Source organism: Euprymna scolopes, chromosome 16 (genome assembly GCF_053919585.1).
Source record: "Euprymna scolopes isolate OS-2025 chromosome 16, ASM5391958v1, whole genome shotgun sequence".
Lineage (NCBI taxonomy): Eukaryota > Metazoa > Mollusca > Cephalopoda > Sepiida > Sepiolidae > Euprymna > Euprymna scolopes.
The window spans coordinates 40,207,005-40,229,632 of record NC_136497.1 but is presented as its reverse complement, the minus strand read 5'-3'; the positions used below and the strand labels follow the sequence as shown (position 1 = coordinate 40,229,632).

Here is a 22,628-nt window from a genome sequence, read left to right as displayed (position 1 = left end):
AAACATTGAATGTTTTTGAACCGATTATACATTACATAAAAACACTAAAATCTTATCCAGTTAGGTAGAACACTTACTTTTCTTGCCTTTGATAACATTTATTTGTTATATATTTATTTTTTGACAACTTCTTTGTATCTGTGTTTAGTAATATAGACCCTTTTCATTTAATGTAACGTTTAGTCGGCTCGAAAAACAGTGTTTATTGGTGTATTTGAAAGCTACAAATGGTGGTGGACACTGTTGATTACTTTAAGTTAGAGAAAGTGAGTTAAAACTAAAAAAAACTATACAAAATACTGTCAGAAACCTATCCATTATGCCAGCCTATGTCATGGTAACATATGTTCGGTGAGTTTCAGACACTGTTTTGTATAGTTTTTAGTTTTCAACTTACTTTCCCAAACTTAACGTATTCAACAGAATTCGCGACCATTTCTGTTTTTTGAGCCAATTAAACATTTTACATTACATAAAAACACTAAAAAATTATCCAATTAGGTAGAAACGTAAATTACCTTACCTTTTCTTTCATTTATTTGTTTTTGGACGACTTTGTCGAATCTGTGTATAGTAACCCCCCTACCCCCACCATCAACCAAATATTAATTACTAAATCACATTTTTTAAAACAAAAAAAAAAAGCATTTAGCGTTTCAACATTTTTGCTACGTTCGGCTTCATCCACTGATTGTTGGTCAAGTCCAAAACATGAATGATTGACAGAAACTCTCGAGGATCCAGATCAAATTCTGCAAGAGTACCATTTTTTTCAGTTTCGCCTTCTTTTTCACTTTTTGCAGTGGATTGCTGTACTAATATAAGAAACATGCATTTTCTCTTTTATTAAATTTTTCCATTACACCAAATTGAGCCACTGCAACGCGTGGCAGGGTACAGCTAGTATATATATATAATCCAAATTCATTGTTAGAGATATCTATATTTTATTCTGAATAGCCAATTTTTCTTTTTTGTCTCATATTCTATGCCAGCGGTTCTCAACCGGGGGCGAATCGCCCCCTAGTGGGCGAAAATCAAATTTTGGGGGTCGATTTTCAATCAATTTTATCTGTGAAAAATTTTGACATTTTTGCGAGTAAATCTTTTAAATTTTTTGAAATTATAAACGCGTAGCTAAACTATTAGTACGAAACTTTGGTCACGTGACCTATGAATTGTCAGTTTTGAATATTCAATTTATTTCAGTAAATCCGATTCTCCAGTGACATTGTCTTACAAGTGTTTACAATTTTCATTCGCTCTGTTATATTACAGATTCGTTCATATTTACATAAACAAAACACTAACTCAATATCCGGAACTAATGTCGGACGGCGACACACTGATTTGTAAACTTATTTAATGCAATAGTTGTATTCCTACAAACAGAAGGACAGTCAGACTTAGCTATCGAAATTCAAGCTCAAAAGAAAAATATACACTATCTTAGTTGGATCTTCCGTAAGTTAAATGAAGTCTCTCTTCTGCTGCAAGGAAAAATGATAACCCTGATAGACTGTAAACGGGTGATGAGAGCTTTTGTTGAAAAACTTAATATGTTTCAAATTAATTTAAAACGAAGGCAATTTGATAATATACCCGAACTAGCGGAAATCGACTTATGTGAAAATGACATTGTTATTTATTGTAACCATCTGTCAGCCATGAAAAATGATCTAGAAATCAGATTTTCCGATTTATTTGACTTCACTATTGAGCCATGGATGATTGACCCATTCGATTGTGATCCTCTCAGTGCACACGAAAATATCCAGGAGGAAATCATCGAGATAAAATGCAATGATGAATTGCAAATCAAGTTCAAAAGAGAAACTTTGTGTGCATTTTGGCAATCAAACACTGTAAAATCACTGTATCCAAATTTGTGGTCACAAATATCGAAAATCCTTTTGTGTTTCCCAACATCATATCTTGTGGAAACTGGATTCAGCGCTGTGAATCACATTTTACAGAAGGAACGAAACAGATTTGACATTATTTCTCGTGGAGATATTCGTATCTGCTTGAGTAATATTAAACCTGACATTGAATTTTTAGCGAAACATCACCAATCTCAGGGCTCACACTAGTTAGACTCTCTACATTTCTTGTAAATTTGCAATAAAATTATTTTTAATTAATTTGTTTTCCATTTGCATGTACAAAATGTTTCTAGTGTTGTTTAGTCATGATTACAATATTTGTTATTATTTATTCTTGGAGGCGATTATGAATTAAGTCAAAAATAGCTTTTGGGGGCGATAGCCGGGAAAAGGTTGAGATGTATGTACATTAACCTAACAATTTAATGGAACAAAACATACCGTAAAAATTGAGTATAATTTAAAAATCCTATCTACAAAATAGCACGGCCCGTATCCTGCATAAGTACCAAAACCACACACACACACACACACACACGCACACGCACACGCACACACACGCACACACACACACACACACACACACACACACACACACACAGACACACACATTCATTCCATTACGTGAATTTACAAAAACAAAAACACAAAAAACAGTTAGCGTTAATCAAGTTTTCATTATTATAATTGTTGTAAAATATTTTATTTGCATTAAATTAGTTTTCATTTAAAAATAAAGTTTAATTATATAATATTTATTTGTTTATTAAAAGCTCAAAAAATTATATTGAGAAATAGAATATTGTTTTATGACCAAAAATTATAAGGGGGTCCACCAAGAAAAAAAAGAAGGGAAAAGGGGTCCATGGGTCAAAAAAAGGTTGAGAACCGCTGTTCTATGCAATTAAAATATATTTCAAGAAAACATCTTATATTCTGGATCGGAACATCGTTAAATTTTAGCCACTAATCACTTGCACCAGTTTTTACCGCCTCTAACAAAAAATAAAAATTCTATTTTTTTTAAAATCTATACTAGCTTTCAGCTAAGCAGTTATACATGTTTTAAATAAATATCACCCTTTCTTTGTATAATTACTTGCATATCATAATAATAGGTAAAATAATTTGAGCTCTAAAATCTATTTACAATGTTGTCATAATGAAATGTTGCTAACCGTCCCCAGTGTCAATCTCGAATTTATGAATATTCACTTATTCGTATAGTAGATCTAATTCAATTTTAATTCTACCCACAACACCAATAAATATACATTAACTGGTACGAAATGTATAAATTTTTATTTGCATTTATCAGAAACTGTTATATAATTCCCAAAAGTTTAAGATTGAAAAGAAAAATGATAATGTTACTCTTCGTTTATTCTAAAAGAAATTTATTTATTTATTTATTTATTTTAAATAATAATAATAATAATAATAATAATAATAATAATAATAATAATAATAATAATAATAATAGTAGTAGTTGTAGTAGTAGTAATTGTACATTTATATTTCGCATGTGCTATCAAGTGAGTAGAATAGTGGCAATAGCAACTGGTTCTGAGCACCCATTTATTAGTATGTAAGTTTTTGCTGTCGAGTGAGTAGCAACCAAGAAAATTTCTTTCTATTTACACTGTATTTTTTTGTTTTTTTTCAATAATTTGAAAACTTTTACATTTGGGTTTAGCGCTCTTGACACATTGAATATTGACAGGTAACTATTACTAATGATAATCTCAGTAAACATAACGCGCTCCTTTATATTTATTGTATCAACTTGTTTTGAAACAATTTAAAATGAAATAGATTAAAAAATTAGACGAAAATTTATTAGAAAAAAAAAAACAGCACAACTTAACCAATTTCTTGCTTTTAGGGCAGTTAAGTGTAAACTTTCTTATCGCGTAGATTTAAAAGCATATTGCTTACTAAAGTGATTCTTTGTTCTGTTTAGTACACAATAGATTGATTAGCATTTATCTCTCTTTACTGTTTTTTTTTAGTTTAAGGACTATTTTCTGGCCCTACATCGGCTGAAGCTTCCCAGTGCCCATTCTTAACCTAGTCTAACCTAGTCCAACATGGCTGCAGTAGTGCATAATACAGTTTTTTTTCCTATCCTTTAAATATCTTAACATTCTTAAACATCCCCGGTAAGAATTATTACATTTCTTAGAATTAAATAATGCGAGCATTATTTTTTTAGCTTTATTTTCTTCATAAACGAACTTTGTTTATCTTCTTACCACATGTTGAAACTGTATGTAACCTCTTGGAATTCAGCTGTTGCTCAGCATAATTCGTATTTTTTCTTTCTATAAATATTTTTTATGTCCAAATGCTTTCCATTCTGTGAACATATCAAATCAAATCAACAACAGTCACCCTCATTCTGTATTTACATGTTTCTGAAGCGATGTGTGTGTCTTTTTTTAAATTCCTTTCAGTTTTACCTTTGTCGTCGATCAATAAACCTGTGTCTAAAACATACCATACCTCAGAGTTTTGATTATCGATGAAAGTTTATGCTGTCTAAGGGTTGTGTACATTTTTACAAAATAGACGCATCCCGGAAATAGTATATTCTTCTTATGTTGATTTTAGGAATTGTGGGCTGCAATGAAAGTGTGATCGCTTAGAAAAGGAGGGCATTTTTATTTTTGTTTCCAATTCTTTTCGTGAGATTTATGTTCTATATTGTAACTATTACTGGTGATATATCTCGACACACAGAACACACCATTTCACATTTATTATGTCATTTGTTTAATATCTGTGTTACATACTGGTATGTGTTGGAGTGAAAGAAATTCAATACAGTGATCAGTTTGAAGTTCCGGGAAGATTACTGACTGCAATAACAAAAAGGGTCACTTTAAGACGACTGGAGAATAAAACGGTCTGAACGTTGTGAACATAATAACAACCAAAATATGTAAACAATGGAGACTCATCTATACGCAAGAGATGAACTCCTCCAAACTGTATAAATAGGCCGAAAGGTACGACTCTCAGGGTGATCTGTACTATACGTCGAGGTTCCGACTTCAACAATCAGCCCAACAGAAACTGGGCCATTTTGATTGCCTTTTTGCTGTCGGACTGACGCAAAATGTTTTGAGCAAGTTTATCGCTTGTTATCTGAGGCACCCACTCTGAGAAATACCGACAGGGCTGCTCAGTCTTATTTTTGCATGGTTAGAGTACTCTTCCTCTTGGGGCGCTGGTCTATTTTGCCACCTTCTAACCTTGTGTCGCATCCTCTATTGGAAGGAGAGAGAGTAAATACTGGTTTGTGTACTTCGTAGTACATCAACTTGGCAGTATGTGCTACGGCTGCTGCTCTTTTTATATTCTGCTTTGTTTCAACACAATTTACCTTTTCTGACCATATCTGTGTCCAGATCACAACTTGGCGACGAGAGATTCCAATTCACAAAAGGATATCTACAACAACGAGGAACGAGGAATCGAGTATTCACGACGGAAATTTCAATTTGAAATACCTAACCACAACAACTTGGCGACAAATAGCCGAATTCACAAAAGGGATACTCACAATAACTTGGCGGCGAATAACTCAAATTTAAAAAGGACCACAACAAAATATTTCAGAAAAAAAAAAAGGAGAAAATCGTGTTGTCGGACAAAAAATTCAATAAATGCCTAACGAATTTTGCTTTCCTGACTGCTAGAAAACCGCTTCGGTGGTACCAATTTTCAAGAATTATGGCGAAAGAATTGACCCATTAAATTATCGCCCTATTAGCCTTCTCCCACCTTTCGCTAAAAAATTTGAGTCCTTAATTAATCAAGCTCTAGTCCATCACCTTAAAGCTGCTAAACTCCTGACTGACAAACAATATGGATTTAGGCAAGCACGTTCCACAGCAGACATCTTAACTGTAATCTCTGAACCTATATACCGTTCACTAGGCAAAACAGGGGAGGGTAGAGCGATAGCCCTCGATATATCTAAGGCTTTTGATAGGGTGTGGAATGATGGTCTTCTAAGGAAAATCAGATCATATGGTGTCACTGGAAGAATACATAATGTAATTAAATCCTATTTAAATAAGAGAAAACTCCAGGTTGTTCTCGACGGTCGTACATCTAAACAATATGATATAAATGCGGAAGTACCTCAGGGGTCTATCCTTGGACTTCTATTATTCCTGATATTCATAAATGACCTCCTTGATAAAATTGTTTCTGAGATGGGTATATTTGCTGATGACACCACTCTCTATAACAGGCACGAGGAGAAAACAAATGAACACATATCTAAGGAAATGGCAGAAACACCAGAGGATGATCTCAAATCTGTAGTGGAATGGGGACAAAAATGGGTGGTCACATTCAATGCTGCCAAGACTAAGCTTGTTTCCTTCAATAATTATAAGAAACCTTCTCTATCACCAACAGCAAAGGCCAAGAACACATTGCCCGAAAGTACTTCCTTTAAACTCCTCGGCCTAACGTTTACAGGGAACATGAACTGGAATGTATACATTGAGAACATTGCCAAGGCTGCTGCGAGGAAAATGGGATCTCTCTACCGTGCTAGAAAACTACTTAAGCCTGAAAGTATTTTGTACCACTATAAGGCCACCATTCGCCCATGTGTAGTGTACTGTTGTCACATTTGGGCTGGTGCATCTACTACTTGTCTCTCACCCCTGGACGGGTTCACAAGAGTCTCCAACCTGATAGGTCCTGAACTGTCATCTAGGCTTCAGCCTCTGTTCCATCGACGAAATGTTGCATCCCTCTGCTTGTTCTATAAGTATTTTAATGGTGAATGCTCTGACGAACTACAAGCACTTGTACCCCTTCAACGTGATTACCCTCGACAAAGAGCTAAATCCCACCCCTTCACAGTAGAGATCCCTAGGTGTAAGAAGGCCTTCTACTCCAATAGTTTCTTCCCCAGAACTGCTAGACTTTGGAACTCCCGGGATTTTGCCTTTCCAACTGTATTGACATGCAGAAGTTCAAGTGTAATGTGAACAGACATCTTGCTACTCATCTCTCTCATAATACTCCTGCAACTTTTGTCCCCTATAGTAGCACTTCAAAGTGGCACTGTGCCTTATTTGAGGTGAAAGTTAAAAAAAAAAGACTGTACTTGAATATATTCTCATTTAAAACCAAAGAGAATAAACGATGAGTACATTTTTCTCCAATTAAATAGAATTTTTCTCTCTCAGAAAATAATAACGTAAATTCTTTCAACGTACAGCGATAAAACTGTAATAAGTTTATTAATGTTTTTTTTTTTTCTCTCAAGTAGATAATTTCATTCTTGTAAAAATATACAAGAACGACTTTTAAGAAATAATTAGCAAAATATGGAAGAAAGGATGTCCCAAAAACAACAAAAACTGCAAAATGAACAGCTCCAAATGGAAGAACGTATACCAATAAACCTAATACACGGACAGTGATACAGCGTTTTCGTAAAACACGATGTGGGGAACACCATGGAAACGTTTACATAGATTTCTGATTAAGACCAAACGTTCGACGCATTCTTAAGGAGGTACGAAGATCTTTTTTAGCGCCGATCACGAAGATTGGCAAAAAGTTTGTGTTCTTTTACGAAATTTAGGAATTGCTAAACACGGTATGTTCGTAGACTACATTATACCTAAAAAGATTACTTTTCAGTTCGAATACATCTGTTTCATAAAAGATGGCGAGGTTTTAATTTGGATATGCGGGACGACGATTATTTAACATTCGCGTCGGTTTTAAACCAGCACCGTAACGACTTTAGACTTGCAGTATTATCAGCAGATGATTTCAAACTTCTCATTTTGCGCAAAGGCTAATATCGGAAAAAAAAAAAAAATTGCTGAGAGTAGACGAAAAGTATTAACAAAATTTGAAAGCTCAATCTCGCTCTACAGAAACTTGCGAAGGATTGTCAAAGAGTTATAAGTATGAGAAGCGATTCTAAAAATATAGAGGAATCGGGCGTAGCAAACGTTAGTAAAGTGCACATCTAAAAATGATGCCTCTAAAAAGACAAAAATGAATATGTTCAGCCACAGTCTCAGTATAAAGTAAAGAATTACTTTAAAAAAAAAAGAAGAAGAAAAGAAAAAAGAAAATGGCTACATATGTTTAAAAACAAATGGATTATTTATAACAAAAAAAATCCCTTCCTCCGACCATGTTACCGATGCGGAGAAAAAAATTCTGCCATTTTTCGAAATAAAAATTGTCGAAATTTTGCCAAACGTAGTCACAAAATGTCGCATTATCTACACACCAAAGTATAGTCAGACAGAAAAAATTCAGCGAAAACTCAGACAAAAATTTATGTAAATACGTAATTGCCGAGATATTTAACAAAACCGTGAAATTACAGTTGAATGCTGGGTCGAATCTTTAAATTATAAATTTGCATATGCAGAAGAAACTGAACAAACTTTGCAGAAAACACTAAAGTCAGCCCGTACGGTGACTGACAAAAAAAATTAATTTTATTGAATAATTATATGTACGAGTAAATTTAAAAAGTTGAAGACGTACGTCATAAAATCTACAAACATATTCGGATTAAACAGGATAAATAGTTTAAAACTTTGAAATTTATCAGCCAACATTTTTAATCAGAAAATATGTAAGCTAAAGAAAGTTAAAGAAATGAAAACGTATCGTACGAAATCCCTTCGTAATCAAGCTATTTGTGAAAACAACCAAAGGCTTTCAAATGAATTGCATACAGCAAATCAAGTAAGACATTAAAAAGAATAATCCATATAAATCGAAAATACGTCGAGAAATAATAAAAAAGTGAGCAGAAAATAAAAGCGTCGCAAGTAGTTGCATAAAATGTTTTGCTTAAACGAAAACGAAAATCGGTTGAAACGTTTAAAGAAACGCAAAAACCAAAATTCACCCAAGCAGGAAGTAAGATTGAAAAATAGGAAGATGGTTCAACTTTAACAACTTCTGGCAGTTCAGTTTCTTTGTATAAACGTAAAAATGACATTAACTGAACCTGCGCAATTAAATTGGGATCTCATTCAGAAATCATTGAATGATATTCTTAAAGAAACGCAGACCTTAAATAAAATTGTCATCGGATATACAATATAAGGGGCAAGGCACTTTTAAACATGACCCCCCCCCCAAAGAAAATAGAAAAGAAAAAGAAACGTCATTCAGATGGCACTAGATACACATTACACTTAGAGGAAAAACCGATCGACGCTATTTTCGAGACGTTCAATCTAGACTAACCCCAACTAGTACAGCGACGGTCGAGAAGAAAGAAAATTCACCGACTACTGACTATCGACCCAAAATGGAAAAGATATTTACAAGCTTTTGCGATGCAAAACGACTTTGGAGGAGGGTATTGTAGAGACTCACCCATGCACAAGAGATGAACTCTTTCAAACTGTATAAATAGACTGAGAGGTACGACTCTCTGGGTGGTCTGTGTACTTCATAAGTACACCATCTTGCCAGTATGTACTCCGACTGTTGCTCTTTGTATATTTTGCTTTGTTTCAATACAATTTCACTTTTCTAACCACATCCGTATTCGTGTTAGTGACCTTTCCGGGTCACAACAAATACTTTATGTCATAAATATTATTAATGTCTGAATGTTTTTCTTTGACAATTTTATTGACAAAACAAAAGAATTGGTTGCTAAAATAATTAAATTTCATCTTGCAACAACACATATGTGGTTGTATATATTGCATGTATCTGTGTGTTACGGTGTGTACCTTGTGTGGATGTAAATGTTGTCGTGAGTGTTTATGTTGGTGTGTGGATTAATGTGATGTATATGTATTCATGGTTTTTTTGTTTGTTTTTTTTATAGCATATCAACCCGTTTTCGGGTTATTTAATGCCGAATCCAATAATTTTGAAAAAAGGTTTTATGCTTGAATTTTTTTATATTCAGTGTGTTTAGTTTAGTAATTTTGTAGAAGAAAATTGTTTTTTTTTACTTTGCAGAACATGATTGAGTTTTGCAAAGGGGAAAGAAAAAAAATATTACGTTTGGTGCATTTTAGATCAGCAAGCCAGTATCTTCAGACAGCTTGATCTGGTAGCACCAAGCGTTTGCATGTGTGCTTGTTTGTGTGTGTTAGTGTGAGTGTGAGTGTGTCTTTATTTATGTGTGTTGTTTAAATGTGAGTACATGTATATATACACGCATTTGTGTTATAGTGTGTATATTATATATATATATATATATATATATATATATATATATATATATATATATATATATGTTTGTATGTGTGTAGTTGTGTGTGCGTCACTACGAATCTCATGAGAGAAACAATAGTCTTTTAATACAATAGATGTAAGGAAATCCTTTATGAACAATAGATGAAACAATGGTTTAAAATCTAACATTCTAAACTTTTATCACTTGCTTAAGATTTCTTCAATAAAAAGGTCAAATCTTTTTGTATAATTGTTTGGTTGGAGTATTTTTTTTTCAGAGCTTCCCCTTTGATTTTTATCTTTTTATCAAAGTGTTGAGTGTGTGGTCGGGTGGTATATAAACAGGGTCTATTTAACAGATGTCTCTTTAACGTTGTGATATATGCAGTTTGATGTCTAGTGGTTAAAATGTTCTATTGTTGTATGTATGTGTGGATGTTGCACATATAATAAAACAGTTCATAAACATTAGTCTGTGTAGTGCACAGGCAAAGAACATACATCTCTCTGGTGTGTCTTCTTCTTTTCTCATTATTCAAGTTCATCTCCCTTCGAAGGAAACCAAATAACAATAGGTTACATATTTCATATTTTATTTTTGATTTCCCAGCGGAACTGCATGACGTAATTTTGTACATTATGATAAAGTCGTGTTTCCTCTAGCTTCCAAAATGTAAAGACGATACCTTTCGTGTTAATTTGTCCGACTTTTCCCGTCTGACTACAAACTCTAAACTAAACTGCACGTGTCTCAAAATCTATCTAATTACGTCATTAACTTACGTAACATTAGGATCTGATACCATTACAGAAATCATCTCCATTGTTTCTGTTCTAACATTCTTGTTTGTTTTAACATTCCTACGTTTACATTCCTGATACATTTCTACCAAAATTTTAAAAATATCTTTCATCTTGACACATATTTTCTAGACATCAAAAACGGCGATCATAATAATAATCGTTCAAATTACTTGGTATCCCCAGACAGTGCTCTATATAAAAAGTATTTCATCTGCCGAAGTCACTGTGTTTTCTATGTTGTCTTTAGTAAATTAGAGTTTTAGACTTTATTCTAATAGGTTATTCGCAAATTCACAAGAGTAACAATATCAACAAAACTGGCTTTGGGTCAATTAATTCAAATTGGGTCTCACATCCAATAGCTCATTTCTCTGTGCAAATCTATTTTACTGATCAAAACCTATTTTGATTCAATAAAAAAAAAATTGAACAGTTTTTAATCAGGCTCATTGAAAAATTTAAACAGATCAATGCTGACTTTGCTGAATTCGTTTGTAAAAAAAAAAAGTATAAAAAAAACTTACCCCCCCAACAAACGTACAATATTCTATTTTGCATAGTTTACGTGTATAAGACAATAATGCAAGTCTTTTTAATTATATTAGGTGATGTGTTGACTAGAGAAGAGGCTGAGACATACTAAAGGCAGGATCATGTATTAGGTAATAATAATAATAAAAAAAAATCCTAGAAATTTGATACAACTAACCAGCCTAGCCAGATATGATGGTTTGCAGAATTGATATGAATACTTGATGTTATTTACATTCAGCTATTGCTCCTAAAAAAGTGTGGCCCGGTCATGATGAGTTTGAAGACAAGATGGCAACCCTGTTTACTATGTCAAGGATCCAGACACCAGCTGAAACAACAAACGCAATCACTGGTAAAGAATATTAAAAATATTCAATCTGTTGCTGCGACTAACGTAAGCCACAACAAATGATGTAAAAAAACAAAAACAAAAAAAAACAAAACAAAAAAAAAAACGGATGATGTCACTTTCCAAATAGATTCGACTTCAGGGTGATAACCTTTGTTCTTGACTTTTATTGTTTTACTAATGCTCAAGTTGACTCAAATTTGGATGAATAAGAAGTTTATGGTGGGCATATGAACAGAAACAAATTTGTCTGTCATAACTTTTGAACTAAAATGATGAAATTTTACTGAACGTTATTTATAATGCACTATATGCATTATGTTTTTCTAATCTTAGAAAAATATAATTTATTTTACTTTAATGTAATGTTTTTACTTCTAAACGGTGTCAATTTTCTAACTCTTAGTGTGCAAAATTTGTACATCTTATGATTAATTTAATATTAATCCGTTTAGAAATGTGAGCTTAACTTTTGTTTGAAATATCCTCTTTCTGACTTATCAGGCGTTTCAATATTTTCCAATCGTCAGTACTGATTATCACATTCTCCAAACTTGCCTAGATGGTCAAAGAATAGGACAAAAGCCAATAAAGTCAGGGAAGAATGTTATCACAGAAATAAAAAAAAATCAGACTACCTTTTAGAGTTTGGAGTATTATTTGGATTCATCAGATTATTGTTCTCATCTTGAGTATGATTTTCACATCATTTCTGTCGAGGTAACCTCCGACCTTCTTCACACTCAAGACGAGAACAGTAGTCTGATGAAGCCATATAATACTCATAACCAATCCTCCTCTCAAAAATTAAAAAACGCCTTTTAGAGTTTGTTGTGATGGGGCCTTTCACCAAATCATCCAGTCAACAGGAAAAATGTATATATCCCCAGAAGAAAAATAACAAATTCAATTTAAAAACATGCTGCATAAACAACAGAGGAAATAGGAATAATTATAGTAGAATGGCTTACTTAATAGAAGGAATCAGGAAGAGTGTAACGTTGTCTGGGAACCAACACGCTGTAGCCTCAGCCGCAAAGTAGACAAAGAATAGAAAAGAACTTCAATTGCTTTTTCTTTGTAACAACAAGTTATTTCTTCATGGTTATGGCAGTGACCTCATCCACGTGATCGTGCTCTCGAACGTCATCCACCCCTCTCACATGATTTCAACGTTATTCATGTCTCTCATGTGATATCCTTTTTTAAGTCTTTATTTTTCCCTATCGGTGATGTCATTTAGCATGCATTTGCATATGCGCGTCCACACTATGTTGCAATAGATATTAAAAAATAAATTGGCATTTTTATGAACAAATTATGCATATAATCTGTTGAAGTTTGTAACAGTGACTATGGCTGTAAGCAACTTGTTATTACTGTCACAAAAGTTACATCCAAACTCTTGAATGTTTATTTTTTATATGTCTATTAAATAATGCGCAAGCTATAATGTATTGAATATTGAAAAAAAAAAAAAAATGTATAGTAATTCAAAATCTGTTTAAATCCAGCTTTTAGTGGAACCAACTGCAGCTTTTGGATAGAAAATGTATTTAGATCCTTCAGACTGTAGTGATGGTACGTTCTAAATAATAGTTGTTTTATTTTCCTCTTTATGAAAACATGTTTCTAACATTAAGCTCCTTGTTTTTGCAAATATCCAGGTTCAATTTGTTGTAACTCAATCTTGTCACACTAAATTCACAAATTTGAATATAGTCGAAGATTTAAAACAAAGCATATTAAAAAAAAAAAAGAACACTACTTACTTTCCGAATGTTTACTTAATGATAAAATTTATGTTTAAGTTTTATTAAGACGTTGAGTGTTTATACATGCAAAAAAAAAATGTCTGAATTTTAAAATGATAAATTGTTCTTTGTAAAATATTCAGATGGGTTTTCATTTTTCATTTTTTGTATTCACAAAGTTTCAGTTACTTTACTCTCGCACCATCTTTATGTGTCATTTCATTAAGATTAGTTTTGTGGATATTTCTTTATTGTTTTAATCTATTAATTAAATGGATTATGGAAGAGTCTATTAAATATGTATGCACAATCTGAAGTATGGAAGTGAAACCTAGTCAGTGAGGGTTTAGAATAAGTGTTGCATGCAAATAAATAATATGAGAACGATATGATGGACACGTGATGCGAGTCTTAAAAGCAGACTGGCATCTAATTATTTTACAGTAAGATTAAATCTCGACAAAATAAGGCTATGTGTGCAAAATAGAAGACTTCATTGATTCGGTCATATTGAAAAAATGGATGAGAGTGTTTAGGTCAGTAGATGTGGAACAGTTGAGGTAGTAGGGTCAGTTTGTAAGGGAAGGTGAAAGAAAACATGGGAATGAAATGATAAAGATGTATTTAAGAAAGCGGATAAAGACCTGGTCATTGATAGGTTCGTTTGGAAGTCAAATTTTAAAAGCCGTCTAACATATGTCAGTTTAGGAAACGGGCATTAAACCGATGATGACGACGACGACGACGATGATGATGAAGGAATTAATATTAATATTTGGCCTCGTATCATCATACAGATCAATATGTATGTAATTATTATTCAAGATTAAGTATTTATCTACATTGGGTAAAATGTTATGTTACTGAAATGAGATTTGCTGTCTGTAACCGAAACTATGTGAGAATTTTCAAAATATGATGTGATATTTTCTCTGAAACTATTTAAGTCTTAAATATTGAGATTTGGGCAAAGTTACTAAAGCAGATTATCGTGCTAAAAAATTCTATGTAAGCATTAACATTTTTTGATTAAATATTATTATATGAGGAATCTTTTCGAGTTAAAATCTATTGAGAAATACACATTTTGTATTCAGAAATACACACTTTAAATATGTAAACATCGCATAAAATTATCCAATAAGGCCCAAATAAGACGTCCATTTTGGATACATTTCTTTACGTAATGTTTACATATTCAAAGTGCATATTTCTCAATACAAAATTTATTTCTCTATAGAGTTTAACTCGAAAAGATTTCTTACAAAATAATATTTAACAAAAAAATGTTTTTAATGCCTACACAGAATTTTTTTTCTTGCAATAAACTCATGCCATGATTTAGTGAATTTGTAAAGATTAATTAAACTGATTAGAAGATTAATTCAGCTGTCACTTTTTACATAGATCCTGTCCAACATATGCCAGCATGTAAAACGGACGTTAAAGAGATGATGATTATGATGATGATGATGATGAATAATTAGATTAGATTAAAAATATGTAATGTCATTTATATCTTTTCATTTAAAATAGAAATTTTAAGAAATTAACAGTCAGGTATTATTGATTTATAATTGCAATAAGCAACAGCTTTGTATGGGAAGTGGGAAAGTTCTTAAAATGTTTTTTGTATCTCACAATTTTATAGATGAGGATTGATAATTTGTATTATTTGTATAATTCAGACGACTATTTTCATCTTGTTTGTGACTTTCACAACGTTTCGGTTGATGTTAAATCCAGCCTTTGTAAGGTGCATCGCGTCGAAATGTTGAATTCGGGAATTTATATATGGTACAATGGATAATAGCATAAAGTAACAATTCTCATTATAGTTGTGTACTTAATAAAAAGCAATCAATTAAAAATTCTGTACAGGTTTCTATTCGACATAAAATTCGAGAGTTCAAGAATATGCCCCTGAAGAAGGTTGGATGTTACATCGGGTGAAACGTTGTGAGAATAATAATCCGAATAATCTAAATAATCCAATAATTTTTAATGAATTTTATGATTAATCCAGCAAATATATATTGACAATTAATTTGACAGTCTGCATCATTTTGAAGCTGGTGACGTTTCTTCTATTGAGATGGAGTATGGTTCTTTGCAATCCTATGAGGTCCATCCTCCTAGGCTTTACCTTTTTTTTGCACTTTGAGAAATAGTTAGTTTATTGTCAAGTGCTATCGATGGAGCTGTTCAGGCATTTTTTGTAGGCTAGTGCACTTCCTCTTGTGCACTGACTCATTAATTCTCATTTTCTGACGTTGTGCCAAACTTCCTTCTGTGGGAAGAAGGTAAAAAAAGAAATTAAATAAAGAAAACTCGCTCTCTTACGTTTTTCTACTTCTTTTCTATCTTGTTCCTCTCCTCATTCGTTTCCTTCTGTTGCACTCTCAGTTGCATAACAGCAAAATAATAACTACCATTAACTACTATTAAATGTGAAAATTTTCGAAAAAATTAAAATAGTTTTGTTGAAAATTTTGTATAAAAGAAAAATATATCAAGGGACATTATTTGTTGCAAACACTGTACGAAATGATGACAAAAGGTTGAATTTTATTCTTATTTTAAAGAAAAAACAACACCCGTCCTTACAAAACTCAATTTTTTATTTTGTTTCAAATTTGTTTTTGTGTTGATGTGAACCACATATGGTGAACCGAGATTTATTTATCAGTATCAAAGATCTATTGCTACCGAGAAAGATCTTTCACAGAGTTGAGCCAATTCCGCAGAGTATAAAGATTCCTCATCCCTACTCTACCAACATGCAAAGACATGGCGCCGCCCTGTAACATTGTCCTTTCTTTGCCTTCGGGCCTTTTTATATCTTGTTTTTATATAGCTTCTTGATTATTTTATTTGTAAAGGTATTTTTGCAGCCATCTTGAATCTCCAAGTCACTCTGTGAGTTGACGGTCCCAGGTGAAATAGAAGTGTGCAATAAAAATAAGAAATAAAAGAAGTCTGCATGGGAGGGGGGGAGGAGGAGGTGGAGGAATTTCAGCATCTTTATTCTGGTAGGACAGAAAGAAGAAAGAAACGCATTTACTTTCTTTGTTTTTGTTTTGTCCTTGAATATTTTCTTATTTTCATTCTTTATGTTTTCTTGTAAAAAATATTGAATTACTACAAGGTATATCAATTATTTCTGAAGAAAATGTAAAAGAAGAAGAAAAACAAAGAAACTGGAAAGAAAAGAGGAAGATATATATCGAGGAGGAAGAGGTAAAGAGAGTGGATGAAGAGGAGGGGAACAGAATATGATATTGAAAGGAGATGAAAGAGATGAAAAAAAGAGAAACTAAAATAAGATAAAGTAGGTAGATAGAAGAGAGAGCAAGGAAGTAAAGAATGATGGTTTCGTTTCGTTTGCTTTTTTATGGCGTATCAACCTATTTCAGATTATTTAATACCGAAAATAACACCTATTGAATATATTTAGTTGAACATAAGTCCCTATTTCTCACATAATTTTTAGGGAAGGGAAGCCTTTTGCTAATGGTATTAGTGTGCAATTAAACGCAATAGATCCAATAGGATTTAGAAACAACAGAACCAAATTAGTAATCCGTGTTGGTATCCATTAGGTCAATCACCCACCTTCAGTAAGGGGGGGGGAAATAATAATAATAATAATAATAATAATAATAATAATAATAATAATAATAATAATAATAAGAAGAAGAAGAAGAAGAAGAAGAAGAACAACAACAACAACAACAATGAAGTAATTGAAAATCGAAGAAGAGAGAGAAAGATATTAAAGAAGAGGGAGAGGCAGAGAAGAAGAATAACGTGGTGGTAGTGGAAGAGGAGAGGGTGAGTGAAAGAAACGAATAAAGAAGAAGAGGAGCAAGAAAATAAACGCCATGGAAATAGAAGAAGAATAAGAAATGAAAGAAAAGAGGTTGCAGTAGTAAAGAAGTCCAAAATATAAAACTTGTTGAAAGCAAGCAAAAGTAAAAAGGGAATAAAAGGACGAGGGACGAAAAAAGAAATGAAGAAACGGTGAAAGAAGAAGGACCTGAAAGAAAGAGAGACGAAAGGATGAAAGTAAAAAGAGAAACTAAAGGTTAAAAGAAACAAAAAACAAAAAAAAAAAAACGTAAAAAGTAAGAAAAGGCGTGAGAAAAAATAAAGAAAAGCAAAGAAGGGTGGAAAGATTAAGAAACGAAAGAAAAAGTGAAAGAAAAGAATGTTCAAACGAAATGAAAGAGAATAAAAAAAATTGAATGAATGAGACAAAACAAAGCAGAAAAAAACAAACAATGAAAGAAGAGAACTGAAAAGAAAAATGATCAAAAGAAGAGGAGTAAATGTGAAAAAAAAAAGAAAAAGAAATAAAGGAAATATAAAATGAAGAAGAGAGGAAGAGGATGAGAAAGAGGAGGAGAAGGAGGAGACGGAAGAAGAAAAACAAGAACAAGAACAAGAACAAAAAAGAGTAATTAAGAAAAAAAAAATTAATCAGAGTAGCAGAGAAAACGAAGAAAGAAGAGAAACGAGCGAAGGAAGTGGGTGGAATAGAAAAAAAAAATCAAAAAAAAAAAAAAAAAGAAGAAAAAAAAGAAAAGAAAAATTCGAAGTAAAAGAAAACAGAGAAAACTCTTTTTAGGTTCAAAATCAAAGTAATTGATCATCCATCTATTTTCTTGTCGAATGAAGTAATCAATAGCTCGATCAGTGGAAGATGCTTATGTTGGTAATGAGACTATTCAAATCAATCGCTGAGTCACTGCAACCATCAGTACCATTACTGCTACCAGTGGCAGCAGCGGCAGCAAGTTCAATATTAGCACCACCTACCTCTCTACACACACTTACGCACACAGATAAACATTGCTACTATCGCAGTTGGAAATATACAAAACTTCATCACCACCACCATCATCATCATCATCATCATCATCGTCGTCGTCGTCGTCGTCGTCGGCATCGACATCGACATGGGCATCGGCGTTTGCTTATAGATGATAGAGTATATTGTCAAGTATGTTTGCTCCCGGCAAGAATGTCTTTATTTTCCTCGGCTTATTGAGATTCAGTTCTAAGAAAAAGAAAAAAAAAATAGTTTCTATGACATCAACCAAAACATACATATACTATATCTTTATGTACACACACAATACACGCACGAGCACACGCATATGCGAAATACGCACACGCACAGTTACCTGTGTTCGTCAGCACACACCCTATCAGCATAGTTGTTGATCCAAATTCCGATTACTGATCTCAAAAAGGTAGAGGCTGTAATGCTAACTTGGGTAGTCACTAACTTGTAAGGGCATGAGTCGGCGTCCACCAATTCATAATCAGGATTTATCAATTTTTAAGACTAAGGTTGCAGGTGCAAAAATCTCTAGAAGTCGAAAGCAGTAGAGTATCCGCAGGACCGTTAAAGATAAATTTAACGAGATCACCGATTAACGTCCTCACATACATAAAATAAAAATATAGAAATAATTCCGGAAAATAGCGACACCTGTCAAAGAACTCAAAATCGCTGTATTGATATGAAATAACATTTATTTGCGTTTTTTTTTTTTTTACATAGGTATCACCACTTATCAAGGCCAAGAGGCCACACGAGGATAAGGGTTAAAGAGTGTACAATAGAAATTGGACAATATAGTAATAGTTAGTAATGGAAATTCGGTAAATTTGTTAACTTATATGGAACGGCTCATCAAAAACTTGTTTACGTTAGACTTGAAGACAACCATATTGTAGTCAGCTGAAAAGCAGGAAAACAGAAGACAATTCCATAGGTGTGCGGTTTTAAGAAAGAAGCTTTGCCCATGGAATCTACGTTTAGGTTTAGGCACAGATAATGAGTGGGGGAAATTAGTGATAGTGTTTTCTGCTAGATGGGTGTTTCTTGTGAAAGTTTGGCGAGGGGGGGAACCATAGATTGGAGTGTAAGAAAAAAATGTAAGGAAAAATTCAAGATGGCGCCCGACTCTCTCTTTAACACGGTAAGATATCCTCAACACGGCACAAGAAGCAACAGCCACACGATTCCCCAGCCAACTCAATCGTCACTCCCCCACGTCTTTCCCCTCACCCGCTTTTATCGTCGTTCTAGGCCGGCTAAATTTGCATATTCCGAGAATTCGTGTGACTTTGCGAGACATCATACTTTACAAAAGACGGCGGTCGCCATCTCGGTCCTCTTTTCTATTTTTGGTCGGTAACGCTGAGCTGGTCTCGAGGTAAGTCTTTTTCCCCTCATCCGTCTCTCCCACGTACCCACACAACACGCAAACACGCGGGCGCTTATCTCCTGGATGCACGTTACACTCCCCCCTGATCTGATGATCACATAGAGAGCACTGGGGGGGGGCCTTTTAGTGCGTGTGCTTCTGCGAAGAGGTACATTCACTGTTTCAGATTCGGGCTCTGGATCTGGTTCCGCCTCATCAGATGAAGTATCGCTATCAGTCTCTGGAAGGGGCTCACTGAATCCGTGCATCGGCAGCTCATCGCTAGACGCTTCACTGCTTTCTTCTGTAGTTGTATGACGCACCTCGGTAGCTGGGCGAAGATCTCGCACATGTCGTGGGGTTCCATCGACCAAAACAGACTGCTGGCTAATCACTCCAGATATGTGTCCTCGCTTAAACTTGTCGGTGCACCGATTTCCTGGAGGCCGCACCCACACTGGATCTCCCACTTCATATCTGTTATATGTTCCCTTGTCGGTTGGCTGCGTAGTGTTGATTCCCTTCACTCCGACTCGGTACGTGTAAATAGCATTCGCAGGTGCGGTTGAAGGGGACGTCCCGTCCTTTGGCGTAATGTTGTACCAATATGTTGCTTCCGCAATAGTACATCGCTTCCTGGCAGCAATTCTCTTGATGCTGCGATGGCTTCTTTCAGCAATGCCATTTCCTGATGGCACATGCGCACATCGCAACCGTAGACGGACGCCCCACTCATCTAACAACTGCCGGACTTGCTGGCTACAAAACGCTGCATCATTGTCAGTCAGGAGCTCTTCCGGCGCACCTCGCTCAAAAAAAATGGATGATAGGTGGCGAACAACATTTGCTGAATCCTGTCTGGTCATCTGCCGCCACACCGCAAATCTCGTAGGCCCGCAATCAATGAGAGTTAGAAAGGGCTTGCCACTGTAATGGGTAATATCCATGGCCAGCCGCTGCCACACACTCTCAACTTCCAAGCGACCCTTCTGCCATCGCTCTGGTGCAGGATCAATAGACTGGCAAGCCTCACAATTTCTGACGATCTGTCTGACATCCATCTTGGTCACTGCTGGGTATGCACGCCTCACAAAATAAAGGGTCCTCTTGATACCCGGATGTCCGCTCTGTGCATGAATTTTTTGTATTTGACATGGGTCGATTGCAACTGCACAAGATCGAGCAGTAATCTTCATTCCCATCTTCGCGGCTTCATACCATTTGTGAGGTACACGGGTCAGTTGGTCAGCACGATTACAATGTGATGGCACCAGAGTGACGCTCAGTGATAGCCCATACTCAGATACCAGGTTTTTTTAGCGTGTCTAGCCTTCTCCGTATTAACATTTCGCTTGCTGCCTTGGTACGGATTCGTGTCCGTCCTGAAAGTGTGTCAGACACCCAGTGGTAGACACAGAGAGAATCTGTGTACAAGGTCAACTTCTTAGACTGCCACTGCAGGGCCAGATTTACCCCCTTTACAACAGCGTCCAGCTCTGCCAGGTTGATATGCTGAGAATCTGTTACGGGCCGCAGCCAACACGCATCCTCGAACACGTTTCCTCCTTGCTCCAACGATACTCCCAACGCCAAAGAACTGGCATCAACCCACACACCTACGTTGTCTCCGTTAACACACCACCGCCCACAGGCAGGGTCCTTCTTGTTCACTCTCTCCAGTGTCTCTTTAATCATCAGAGTTAGTAGGACATCATCGGATATGTCATCCCAACCCGTGGTTGTTAAATTTGCTCTGCGTTTAATCACACCAACAGCTGCGCGGAGCCAGCCACAGACCGGTAAGTGACCAACAAGTTTTCCACACCAAGAAAAAACGGTCCGCCTTGTAACGAGGTTGGGGATGCTTGGAATTTCACTGCCACGCCTCCATTGTAGGGTGCCATCCTCTTCATAAACATCCAATCCCAATACACGTGCTCCTTCCCTTAAACGTTCGGGATTCTTGCATTCCAGACCAAACTGAGCCAACTTTTCTTTGACACACGACGCAGACTGTACATCTTCATTGACGTATACGTCATCAATGTAAGCTGACGTTGAGTCCCTCATGGGCTTTTCTTGGGACAATACTGTGTTGACAATAGTCTTCATGATCTGTGGTGCCACATTTAGGCCGAAGCCAAGGCGTGTAAGGCAGTACCTCTGCCCCTGGAACCAAACTGTCTGGAACGGCCACAACGTCTCATCAACTCGCACCTGTAAATAGGCTTTTCGTAAATCCAATATTGAGACATTAGTGCCTTTCTGACGCCATTCCCTCAACTTACTGGCGCATACGTCAGCATCGGCAGTGTAGGCTTCAATATGCTTGTTAAGCTCCCTATAGTCCAGCACGGGCCGTACTTTCGACTTGTTATGCTGGACTACTGCCATCAAGGGTATTAGACCCTTCGGAGGCCCAAGCTTGTCCTCAGGGTAGGGGATTAACCAGCCATCTTGGATCCACGCCTTTAGTTCCTTTTCGTATTCTGCTCGGGCCTCACTGGGTATAGGGTACTCTGCAACCCCATTCTTGAGTTTAGTCGGTGCCATTCCCTCGGTCCACTTCCAAGATGCAATCCAGGCCCTCTTGCGCGAGTCGTAGTCCACTGTAAAATCCGGCCGATCGATATGGAGCGCTGCACACACTGGGGCCTCTAAGAATCGCACCTTTCCATCCCGATGAATTGCGACTCCCCCCAGCGCCTTGATGGCATCGTATCCGAGCAACAGGTCAAACCCCAGGAGATTTCCTTGGGTCACGAGCACATTGATCTTAGTGGCTGCACCGGTGTCCGTGTAGATCTTGACAGTTCCAGCTCCACAGCATGTCTGGGTCTCGCCTCCTATCGTGGTGACTTTGATC

The 22,628-nt window shown here is 35.4% G+C and overlaps 1 protein-coding gene across 1 annotated transcript in view; it reads left to right on the top strand.

Moving 5' to 3' along the window:
• The first annotated feature begins 1,502 nt into the window (after positions 1 to 1,502).
• The window catches only part of LOC145296167 (protein FAM200C-like), a 100,814-nt gene continuing 79,688 nt past the window's right edge, over positions 1,503 to 22,628 (top strand). The window contains exon 1 of the mRNA XM_080142376.1: positions 1,503 to 2,031. Coding sequence (XP_079998502.1) covers positions 1,503 to 2,031 — 529 coding nt within the window. The remainder of the gene's footprint in view (positions 2,032 to 22,628) is intronic.